The sequence below is a fragment of the Carlito syrichta genome, unplaced genomic scaffold (assembly GCF_000164805.1).
Source record: "Carlito syrichta isolate Samal-C Ts95f unplaced genomic scaffold, Tarsius_syrichta-2.0.1 Scaffold303726, whole genome shotgun sequence".
Classification (NCBI taxonomy): domain Eukaryota; kingdom Metazoa; phylum Chordata; class Mammalia; order Primates; family Tarsiidae; genus Carlito; species Carlito syrichta.
Window position 1 is genome coordinate 175,973 of NW_007247822.1, and position 12,929 is coordinate 188,901.

General features: G+C 37.4%; 1 protein-coding gene across 1 annotated transcript; it reads right to left on the bottom strand.

The window, feature by feature from the left end:
* Window positions 1–1,152: 1,152 nt before the first annotated feature.
* Window positions 1,153–10,786, bottom strand: LOC110595732 (cyclin-dependent kinases regulatory subunit-like; the record flags this gene model as incomplete). The annotated part of the gene is given in 3 exon segments (XM_021712925.1): window positions 1,153–1,300; window positions 1,809–2,072; window positions 10,722–10,786. Coding segments are annotated over 3 exon segments (477 nt in total), but the record flags the coding sequence as incomplete, so codon positions are not given.
* Between the last annotated feature and the right edge of the window lie 2,143 nt (window positions 10,787–12,929).

A 12,929-nucleotide genomic window follows, 5' to 3' on the forward strand; every position in this document is an offset into this window, starting at 1 on the left:
AGGGCTGGAAGCTAGCTCTGCTGATGCCCATCTTGTGGTTTTCCCACTGCTCTGTATCTCTGTCTTCCAGGGGAGCTATCATTAGTTCTGAGTCTGTAGTTTTCACTGTAGGATTGTGAAAATGGAATGAGATAACCTAGAGCAGGCCCTGACTCCCAATAACTGTCTCCTCAGTCAAACAAATTTGTGTTAGGAGTAGGTTTTTCTTCCATTTCAGCCAAAGGTGCTTGAGACTTTTTTCTCTTTTTTGGAGCTACTCATATAAACGTTTGATGACTGTTCTTCATTTGTGTCTTTTCACTGTTGTGGGATTGAGTCCTTGGATGACTGTGTTGGATTGAGGCTATCTATCATTGTTAATGTCACCTCCTTGGTCACCCTAAGTAGGTCCCTACCAAATTCCCCATTATTCTTGATCATAGGTCCTCATGTATTACATTATCCTGTCCTTGTGAGTTTCATTTGAAGCATTGACAACAGGTGGTACTGACACATTTATTTGCTTATTTGCTTATGTTATAGCCAAAGTGTGAGAAAGAAGTCGCCAACATGCAGAAAGTCAAATTTGAGTCCTTTATTAGCCCATGGTTGGGAGCAGGGTAGTGCCATAAAGAACTCTCAACCCCGAACAGAGTGAGCAGGGGGTTTATGAAGGCAAAAACCACAAAAGCTTTTCAGTTGTGATTACATTTTTGGCAGAACCTTTGGTTGTGAAAGGGTACAGAGAGCTACGGAATTTGCAATTAGGGAGTTTCCAAGCACTGAGGGGAACAAGAATGTGGGCTTGTGACGACGGGAAGGTTATGCAGGGGGGTCATCTCTGGGTATGAGCAGCTAAAATGGAGAATCTGTTACAAAATGGAGTTACTTATGTTAAGCAAGCTATTGCACTCGAAGTCCCCTATCTACCCCATTAGACTGTAAGCTCTAGATTGTGAGAGAATGTATTTACTTGGTGTTTATCTAGCACATAGCACAGTACCTGGCACCATAATTGGTCCCAAAGATACCAGTGGAATAAATAGTTTTTACCAATATAATGACATATTTTTAGCTTTTTGTGGTTGTCAGTTTGCTTCTAGTTTTCTCTGTTTAGCTGCTTTCTTTGATTTCTAACCATAAGCAAGACAGACTCTAAGGAAAGACCAATACCTCATGTTCCAGTGCTGTAGCCATGAATCCTGTAGGCTTTTCCTTTAAGAATGGAACTTGGAGTTGATAGGAGACAGTGGTGGTTCTAGAATGTACTGCTGGTTGTGAACTACTAGAATACATAACAGCTTCATGTAAATCCCAGGCACTAGTATTTTAATAATGATTTATAATCACATCAAAGCACTTTTTTTTTTTTTGGATTATAGAAACTTTCTCTTTAATCAAGGCTTATAATATGGAACAGATTTCTTGAATAAAATGAAAAGTTTCCAATACATTGAAACAACCCGCAAGTCACCATATGTACAACATCCAACAGAAAAAAACAAGACAGCAAGTTTACACGATCCTCGTAACAGCCACAGTCTTAATCTCAGATGCTTCCTCCTTCTGTCAAGTGTGTTCTGGATATAGAGTACACCGTGGCTTCAGGGGCCACATTCAATTGAGACTGTGGCCACATGACTTTCATCTGGTTGGGCTGTGATGGCGCTGGTTCTACTCAAGAAGTAAGGCAGTTACCAGCACAATCAGACAGTGCACTGAGCATCTTTTAAACATCAAAGTGAGAAGAAGGAGCATAATAATGTTATCAGAGGGATGTTAGAAAGTAAGAACAGCTGTATCATGCTTGAGGCTGAAAAGTGGCTCACCAACTTAATTTCTTTGGCTTCCTGGGCAGTGGACACCAAAATGGCAAAGTGTGAAGTTCTGGTTCATGCTTTATGTAATGGACTCATCCCTGACTCTGCTGAATACCAGGATTCCTCCATTCAGGTTCAGACATCAAATGGGTTTTAGGGATCAGTTTGGCGATGTCCTTGGGCAACATGAATTGCCTGATTCTAACTCCTCGTTCATTGTATTTGTCTGAATAGTAAATCTGTTTGTGTGACTTGACTGTGCTGCTTGCGGATCTTTAACTCCGCACCACCAACCTCCAAATAACTCCTAGCAGCATGCCACATCCAGCACTTTATTAAAATGAACTAATTAGTCATTATTTTGGACCTCATCTGTCATTGCTTTATTTTGAAAATTTATTTCCCTTCTTTTGGTGGGCCAAAAAAGGTCCTGTGTGATCATGAAGATCCTCTTTCTGGATATATCATTTCTTGTGAAATCTTAATTTTGCCTGGAGGTTCTTAATTTTCAAACCAGACCACACCTTGCTTAATGTACAGGGGCTGGAACCACTGGGGAGTATTTATAGTCAATACTTTCTGCAGTTTGACTTTATTCCCTAAGTAATTGGAAGACTGGAAAGTATCTGCTAAGTTGATTTAATAATTCCTGTCCTTGTTTGGCCTATGATGCCAGCTGCGTTCTGGAAGTATCCATATCTACATTACCCCAAAATGTCTGATATATTGCCTATTATAAGTTCCTGGTCAGAACTTCTTGAATGAATAAATAGTATAACACTAGTATTCTTGTTTATTATTAAGCCTATTTAGCTTTAAGTTAAACATATTCACATTTATTTATCCAACAGCAATAGTACATTTAAAAAAAAATTAACACTCTTGTTACTTTGTAGCCTATTTAGATATCTAGTTAGATCACCAACCAAGGATACAACTCTTTTTTTTTTTTTTGAGTTGGAGTCTCACTCTGTCACCCACACTGGAGTGCAGTGGCCGCTCCCGGCCACTGCAGCCTCGACCTGCTGGACTCTGGCGATCCTTCTGCCTCAGCCTTCCGCGTAGCTGGAACTACAGGCACATGCTACCCTACCTGGCTACTTTTTTGATTTATTGTAGAGATGAGGGCTCGCCAAGTTGTCCAGGTGGGTCTCGATCCTGTGGGCTCAGCAATCCACTCACCTCAGCCTCCCAAAGGCACGAGATTACAGGCTGAGCCACCGAGCCCGGCTGGATACAACTCTTGACAGTACATTTTGTCACTTTATATGAAATATCTGAGAGAAGGGGCTTATTAGATACACCCTTATATGTTGTGTTTTTATTAAATCAACTGGTCATCCAGTTAGCTTGACATGGAAGCAACTTGGAAACATCACTGTACTAGTGTTTCATCTGCTAGTGGCTCTAGTTTCTTTTTCATTTGGAGAGCAATTTTTTTTTTTTGAGTTGGAGTCTCACTCTGTCACCCAGGCTGGAGTACAGTGGCACGCTCACAGCCACCCCAGCGTTGACCCACCGGGCTCCTGCGATCTTTCTGCCTCGGCCTTCCAAGTAGCCGGAACTACAGGTGCATGCTACCGTGCCTGGCTGATTTTTGTTTTATTGTAGAGACGGGGTCTTACCAAGTTGCCCCTGCTGGTCTCGAGCCCCTGGGCTCAGGTAATCCACTCACCTCGGCCTTCCAAAGTGCTGAGATTACAGGCTGAGCCACTGAGCCTGGCCTGGAGAGCATTTTTTTATAGCCCATACCAAAGAAGAAGGGCGCCTGAAAGGACAGTCACAGTGTCAGGTTGACATGTAGTGGGCGAAAGTACATAGGCCCTCAATTTGCTTTGTATTTCCTCTGTTTTGGATTTTAAGGAAAGAACCTCACTTAAGAAAACTCAAATTGAAAAGAGCTTATTTTAAGGATAGAAGGATGGGTATTGGGGTTCCAACTACAGTACTTTCTCCCACTGCATGTCAACATCACATTGTGACTGTCCTTTCAGGGAAACTTCTTCTTTGAAACTGGCTATAAAAAATGTTCTCCAAAGAAAAAAGAAATTAGAGCCACTAGCGGATGAAACACTAGTGCAGTGATACGTTTCCAAGTTGCTTCTTAAGGATTGAAGGATGGGTATTGGGGGTTCCAAGTGCAGGTAGCAGAGTTGTTCCTCAGAGGAATAGGAAAATCATCAAGCAGCTGATGTCGCCCCTCCATCTGGGTGTCATGACCAATGCCTCAGCTTCCCTATGTTCATCTGCTTCATTATTCCTTGACAGACAGGCGTTTCTGCTCTGTCACTTCTGCAGTCCCACGTAACCTCCTGTAATACTCAACTCAGCCTCAAATGACTGCCTGATCTGGTCTCAGTATTTTCGATTCAAATTTCCCAAGAGTCTGATCTGTCTAGCTCGGAGCAGGTGTCTGTCCTTTGTTCGGTCAACTCTGGGTAGGGTTTGGGGCATCTGGTACTCGTATGGCCACCCAGGGCTACCCAGACCCATGCCCCCAGAAGGTGGGGTGGATGCAGATTCTCTCTGAAATATATGAGAGCAGAGAGGCAAAGGTCATCATAGTCAGTTTTCTCTTTTAAGGTAGGTTGATCATCATCAAATGTCCTTGATCCTTTTAGTACTTTCGGATCTTTGACAATTTATACTTGAAATAGGATGCTACAGGTTACACAGAATATTCATATATAGTACCTCACTTAATCCTCGGAGGATTGCTCTAGGATCTATATCCTTATCCTGATAGAGTAGACAAGGTAGTAGGCTCAGATGTGTGAGGGGGACTCTCTCAGGACACCACCACTCCAGGTGGCAGAGATGGGACTCGGGTTCCCTGATTATTCTACAGCTCCATAGAACTCTCTAATCCAGATTCATATACATACAGTCGAACAGGCAGATCACTAGATGTTGTTTTTTAAATTGATCTTGCAGCTAATTATAGGTAATTTTTGAAGAAAAAAAAAAGATATTAGAACTCTACCAGGTGAACTCTAGGTCCCACTCTGATGAGCCACGGGGCCATTTTGATTGCTTAATGCCAGAACCTTACTTGCGATTACATTTGAAATACAACTCCTGATTTAAGGTTTGTTTTTCTCCCCTCTCTTCTTGGAATTTTCATTTTATCTATCTGCTGACTGTTTTGTATGCTTGATCCCTGAACAAAGAGGGGTTTAGGGAGACTAACCCCCTGGACGGTTCAAAATCCACGTATAACTTGACTCTCCCACAACTTAACTACTAATAGCCACTATTGACCAGAAGCCTTACTAATAATGTAAGTGTTGATTGACATTTATTTTTTTGTTATGTGTGTATATGTAACATTCATATAATAAAGTAAGTCACAGAAAAGAAAACATTTAAAACATATAAGGAAGGAAAATCTATTTACTATTCATTTTGTGGAAGTGGATTGTCATAAAGGTCTTCAGTCTGATTATCTTCACATTGAGTAGACTGAGGAGGAAGAGGAAGAAGGTGGAGGGAGTGTTCTTGCTGTCCTGGGAGGGACAGTGATGGAAGAGGAAGAGGATGTGGAAGGGGAGGCAGGAGAGGCAGACACACTCAGTGTAATTTTTATTGAAGAAAAGTCCATGGATAAATGGACCCGCACAGTTTATACCCGTGTTGTTTAAGGGTCAACTGTTTATACTTAAGGCTATTTTAAATTCTTTATTGATTGTTTCTTACTACCACCTGAGATGATGCTCTACGTAAGAATGTCAGTTAAAAAACAGATACCTGTTACCTTTTCCGTGAATGCTATGCACTAGTTTTAAAAACTATTAAAAGACACTAGTTTTAAAAACTATTAAAAGACTATTAATATTTCAGAGTATGTGGAAGGTAAACGTGAGGTATATTTAGGGAGAGGTTGGCATGTTATCAACTTGAAACCATTTGACTTTCAAATTTGGACCCATGTTTTATGAGTCTCTGTTTTTCCTACTCAACAGTATCTCCCTATTCTAGCCAAACTTCCCTCATCTTCAGACTTATCCCTCTTCAACTTGTACTTATTTTGAGTCTCATTTCCTCGATAAAGTCTCCCTGGTTCCTTCCACCAACCTAGAGTGAACTGGTCTAAACTCCCATAGATGGTAACACCATCAGAACAAATAGTTAATTACATGCAAAGTAGAATCTTGACTACTAGTAAGATTTTTATGTTTAAAGTAAGGGCTTTGGGGATAATGGCCATATCTTATTATCTTTGTTTTCACCATAGCTATTCCCACTTAGATGTATCTTTATTCATTTATTGAGCAATATTGAGTGCAGCCTGTGGATCAATCACTGTTTTAGATGCTAGAAACACAAAGATGAAAGAGTTACTCTCTTCAACTATTACTAATAATTTCATGAGGAAGGTCAACACATATAGGTGTGAAGAAAAGCACCAATTTAATGTATATACCCCCCTTTTAAAATTTTTTTCTTTTGTTTTTTGTCCAAAGACCCATTCATACTAGAAAATAAAAATGTGTATATACCTCTTGAAACAAATTCATATTTCTCTGTCAATTCTTCATTTCTTTGCTTATGAATTGAGACACAGTTATTGTTTTGAACATTAAGATTATTCATGATTTGATCATTCCTTAGTGCAGGTTTTCAATGAAAATAAGTATGAGTAATGTACATTATGGAAAATAATGTTCTTATTGTATTGTTTCTATTTTTAGTTTATCTTAGGTGAATTTCCTGGGTCTCTCACAGTATATAGTCCACTATTACTACTGTATCTCAGCTCTTCCTGCAACTCTGAATCCTGCTTACCTGACATCTATATGACATCTTACCTAGTATCTATATAATCCAAATTATAACGCAGAAGTAGTTTTCTTATACCATAGATAGTAATATTGTTACTTAAAATTTTATTCCCGGAAGGACAGTTTTTTCAGATTGTCAGAAATTTTTGAAAGAATCATCCTCCCATTAAATGAAGCAACTGAGAATGTCAAAAGCCAGGAAATTATTGATAGCATCCCAGGCCAGCAGCAAAATCATTTTCCTTCCACTGCAATGAATAATTGATTTTGCTTAAGAATTTTCTTTTCTCCTGCGGCGAGATCTTTTTTCTATTTCCTCAGTGTGAAAATAACCTCTGGCATATACATCATGACACTTTCCCACTTGGTGGTATCTGTAACATTTAAAACCAGTAGGGTTTTTTCACTAATTGGATGAATATTTTCTGTCAGGATTTTTGATTCCTCAGTTTAAAAAAATCTGCCAAGGATTATTTGCATTTCTTGATGCAGAGGGCAAAAAACAGCTCAAGATATGAGAGAGTGTTGGTTTTCAGTGACTGCACTAAGATCATTGATGTAAAACTATGCTATTCAACTGTGGTTTTATACGTTTTGTTTTTGTTTTATTTACTTTTCTGACTTTGGGAGATGAAGATGACCTTTTTCTACACAGGATACCATCAGGACTGATGTCTGCATGTTATACTTTGTTTTTATTAATTTTTGTGAGCTCGGGGTCTCAATTTGTTGCCCAGGCTGGTCTCAAGTTCCTGGCTGCAAGCGATTTCCTGCCTCAGCATCCCAAAGTGATTACAAAGGGATTACAATTGTGAGCCATGGTGCCTGGCCTACACTTTTTTTTTTTAATTGATAGAAAGATGAACATTCTTGAAAACCTGTGACATGAATCTTTTGTCCAGGAAAGGTGATTTCCCTGAGTGTGACCCATAGTGAGGAAGGGCACCCTTTGCTCTGTGGAGAGCTGCTAACGTTTCCAAAACCTAGATAATGCCATGATGACTATTTCAATCTTGACTCAGTGTTTACATTGGGATTTGTAACCTTTAAGTGTTTCTGAAATCCTTTCATTATCAAGAACATTTGAATCTCTCTTTAGAAAGGAAAATAGTCTGCATAGTGCTCAATTTGAAAAGTCTTCATCATAAAAGATAAAACAGGACAAAACTTTCTCCACTGTCCTGTTGGCAGTGTGTAAAGAGTAGGGGAAATGGTAGATAAAAAGCAGGCACACCCTCTGGTACCGGGAGGATTGGGTTTATCCCGTCAGTAGTCTGTGGGGAGTTGCGATCTTGTCTCTGAATGAATGTGCATTATGAAAGACTGGAGGCCATGGGTGGTCCTCTGAAAATGCTGTGAAAATAATATTCTGAGACACATGAAGAGCTATTTGCATAAAATATCTCTTGTATTAAAGATACCCTCTATAAGATGCATTATGTATTTATCTCTAGCTGCTAATAGCTTTTATTATACAATTCTGAAATGAAACTTTATTAGTAGGGCAAGGCAAGGATGTAATACTTCTATTTTTCTGCCACAGCAATTAATTTATAACCTTGTGGAATTAACAGAAAAATATATTAATTTGGATCTTCCTTTTCTGTTCTTTAGTCTGATTCCTTTTCTTGTCATATTTCCTTTTTAATTCCTTCATGGCTATAAGTTTTAGCCATAGTGATAAAATACCCATTCCAGACTTGTTTCCCAACATCCTCGCTAACAAATTGAGGGTAGGAATGAGACAGGATAAGGTTTAAACAATTTTAATCATTTCTATTTGAATTAAAATCAACTCATGAATGTACATGTTTAATTTCTTGCCAGTGTTCAGGTGGCATCCAGAACAGTCAATAGCAAATGGAATAGGAATAAAAAATATAAAATTATAAGACACAGAAGATGACTAGGTCCGGTGAGTGCAATTTTCTCCCTTTTAGAGAAAAATCTTCTCACTCAGTAGAAGCATATCTCACATTTCCTTATACACCAAAGATAGTCAGATGGAAGCAGGTGCCCCAAAGGATGTCTTATGGTATGAAGACCGGGCTGGAATTCCAGTACTTTGGCCTTCTCTTACTATATCTGTAAGTCTTTGTTTTCTTATCTGTAAGAGAGGAATCCTTCTGCCTTTCTAAGAGGATATTTACGAAAGTAAAATCAGCTGGTAATATGTGAAAATCCTTAGCATTGCACTTGGCACATGGTAGTTAACCAATGACTATTGAATTGGATCCATATATGATTGACCCCGATGATAAGGTTATTAGTGGAGGGGAAAAAAATACGCACATGTGCCAGAACATCCAAAATAATACTTGTTCTTCAGAGTCTTCATTCTAGAAAGTACAATGTGTATTCAAGAGCTAGTTTTCAGCTTATGTAGATATATATGAAAGCTCTGTCTACCAATCACTTACCCACCTACTTATCTATGGGATAACCTTGATGAATGCAAGGGAATGTAAGGGAAGATTTGACTTTTGAAAATAAGTCATTTGATACTAGGACTACTTCCAATAAATAATATTGATTTTAGTAGGAAACAAAATGTTACCCTGAAATCATGAGATTATTGCCTTAAGGAATGTATATATTGCCTGAGGATAGTTCTAAAAAGGGTCCAAAAGGTAGTTAGAGAAATAGCCTTACGACTGCAGAGTGAGCACACAGCTTCCAGGTGGAGATGCTTTGAAAGGAGTTCAGATACCATTGAGAAAGGAGGTTCTGCTCTATATATTTGTTATCTTATATATTATTTTGTATACTAGGTATCAATCCTCTCTACAATTCTTGAAGAAACCTTTGTGAGGTCAGTTTTATAGAACTGGTCTAAGGACAAATGGTGATTTGATACTTCCAAACTGTGATCTGTTGAAGCACTTTATTTCTAGCAAGCACCTATTGTTAATAGTTTATTCTAAGGGGAATGATATTCTCTGTCTTGCAGAAAACAGCTCTAAAACTGCACTATTGTCATTTTGATATTTTTTGAAGAGCACAATTACAGACTCTTCCTCAGATTTTCAGTAACATGTCAAAATCAATCTCATGAGAGAAAGAGTTTGATGTCTTGCAACGTGAATCTGTGAGATCTGAGTTGGTGATAATAAAAAAATACATATTTTTATTCTAGCTTTGTCACTTCTGGCAATATGGCTTTAAGCAAGTTTCTTAACTTCCCTGTGTCTTAACTTCATCATTTACAAAAATGAGGATAATGCTAGTTCATGTCTCAAAGAATTGTTTGAAATACCAAATGAATTTATACATGTAGAATCCCTTGGCACTTGACACATAATAAGAGCTCAAACATATTAGCCGTTTTTATGGTTTTAGAAACAGATATAGATACAGAGAAGGTTCATTGATGTTTCTTTTTCTTTCTTTTTTTGCTAGTTCTTGTCCCTGATGTGTCAATATTTTGGATATTTCCCATGCTTCAAGACAAGAAGAATGTTCATGCTAACACACAGTTCTCAGAATTTGCACACTAAAGTGTATAAGGGCAAAATACTTCAGGGTAGCAAGCAGTGATGGTGTTTGCTGCTCTATTTATGGCTGTTTTAGCTGTCAGTTGCCTAGGAGATCATTGGCAAAATCCCAGCAATAACTAACACCGTTTATCCTGTAAAGAAAGAGCTGAAACTGATCTAGTGACAATCATTAGATACTTCCTGGGAAAACATGCTCAACATCTTGAGAGTTCTAGTTCCATCACAGGTTTTATTGTCACATCTGTACTTTGACGAACTGTGAAGAGAAATTGTTTATCAGCTCACTATAAACAAAATATTCCACTTCTGCATCCAAGTAACTTGTTCCTGTCAAAGAATTCATAGTTTGTAGACAGGAGAAGAAAACTTCTGTTTTCAAACAGTGTTATTAAAGGCCACAGGGTTATATTTGTCTTTTTCTTTATCACATAATCTGCTTTAAGTCAAAGCTAATTAGTCACAATGTGAAGCGATAATTGTGCCTTCATGATTAGAGAGATTTAAACCTTTGCTTTTCCTTTTGCAGGTAAGTGAACCCGGCATTGGGCATTGTTCATTATGCTTCCTGTCTGACTCTTACTCATGTCGCCATTTTATGGACTAAAACTCAATAAGGCAGTTCAAAAATACTGATATGCATGTACCGTGGATGCTGTTGAAGCGTGTGTTCTAAGAGCGATGGTAAGTGCTGGTTTTCCATTTTAACCATTCCTCGTGGTATCAGGCTAGGCCTGTCTCTACTCCCTGGCCCCTCAAAAGTTGCTCTCTTGGTTTAGTAAACATCTCTAGTTGGCACAACTTAAATAGTGGAAAATGAGATTCATTTTGCAGGCTGTTGGATGTGCTTTGGAGGATAATTTTTACCAAAAGCCTGAAATCACTTGGTATTGTTGATATTTTTATTGCATCTGCATCATAACATTTCACATCTGGCCATTAGGAATGAAACTTAGCATATCACCATACTACAGTGACGCAATTGTCACATAGTCTTTGTAGCTTAGAGAAGAGAAAACTCTTAGCTGAAAGAGAATGGTCTGCAGTCGTACTCAAGTAAAACATCCTAAATTAATAGTTGCCTAAAAAGTAGAGTATTATTAGACCCCTTTTTATTTTTAAATTCACAGTTCTAATCAAAGAAGTATAATTGGAGTTTCCTTTTTAAATATTTAAAGGTATGTAGATGTTCAGACATTAGACCTATATTTAGAAAGGAATAAAAGTATTTTAAGCGAATGTGAATTCTTGTTCAATTCACTATTGAAAAAATACATTGTCATTAAAGACTTTTTAAAGTATTAAGTAGTTTTCAAAAAAATATTATTAGGATTGCTATAGCTAAATTCTTTAAATATCTTCATTATTGTTAATTCTTTAGGAGTTAAAATCTAGTGACGTTTGGCGTTCTTTTAAAAAATTGAAGTCTAATTTACTAATTGGTTCTTTCTTCATGTTGAGAATAATTACTACTTCTTCACTCTGAATAATTAAATATGAAGGAAATTTACATTTAAATATAAATTCTTGGTGGTTTTCTTCTTTTTATTATTATTATTGGAAACTAGATAGTGCATAAAAGTATTTGCTGAAATATGCCTAAATGTGTTTACAGGTTGACATACTTAGACAGCACTTGGATTCATTGGTTTCCTATTTATTATTGTTTCATTGGGATAAGTATAGAAATCTTGTCATTACCTATAGAAATTTTACACTAGAGCAGTTCAACTCCCCAAAGCACTAAGTTTCTATATCTGATGTTTTTAAACAGTCCATTTCTTTTTTTTAAAGTTGATATGTGATAACTGTACATATTTCAGGGGAACAATGTGGTGTTTTCAATATGCACTGATAAAATCAAATTACTTAGCATGTATACTGCCATAAGCATTTATAATTTCTCCCAACAGCCCATTTGAAAATGGATGGACTGGATGGATATGCAAATAAATGCTGTTTTATCATGGTGTTTATTTTTCACAAGAAATCGTTTATCATTCACATTTCACAAGTGGGGATGACTATGAATGAGAAATAAATAAAATATTATTTTCCCACTATTATTTGCAAAGTAACTACTTTTACTACTAATGTGAAAATGTCCTTTTTAAAACATTGGACATAAAAATAGAACTTTCAAAATGACGCTTTGAGGGAATTGGACTATGAGTCTCAGACTACGAAACCATTACTTCACTTCCTCGAGACTCTTAAATAGTGTTTGTTCTAGATAACTCATCTGAAATAAAAATCTCAATCAACATCATGCCTTTACCCAATACACATCATGATTATTAGTTCCTAATAGTGTGACTTTTCCTGAGATGTTCTTAGTCACACAAGTTTTAAATTTTGATTAGAAGCAAGACCATGTCTGCATCACTGACCTATGGCAATGCAAGGTGTTTAATCTTGGGAAAACCAAGGGTTCTTTAGAAACCTCCGAAGAACTTAGAGATCACTTAAAATACCCAGAGAATTATGTTTATGTTTGGAGTATACAGTTCACCTTGTATCATCTTCTTAAGTTCTAAAAGTTTAGAAAGACGTGTCAGCTATATTTTTCTTTTTAATAAAAGTTCAGAAACAGCCAAAGTTGTTATTCCTGGGTGTGGTTCCTAGGGCCACTGTGGAAATTTCCTTGAGTGATTTTTGTTTGCAATATGTGTCCTTTGCACACATATTGTCCTTTAATGGGAGCTGATGGCAACAGAGCTGCTACCCTTGTAAAAGCAGAGTCATTTTGGTAGTTTTTATAGAAGGACAGTACTTTTAAAAATTACTAAAATAAAGCAACTGGATGGGAAGGAAATAGTTGTATTTGCATATTTTCCAGCATCAGTGAGCACTCT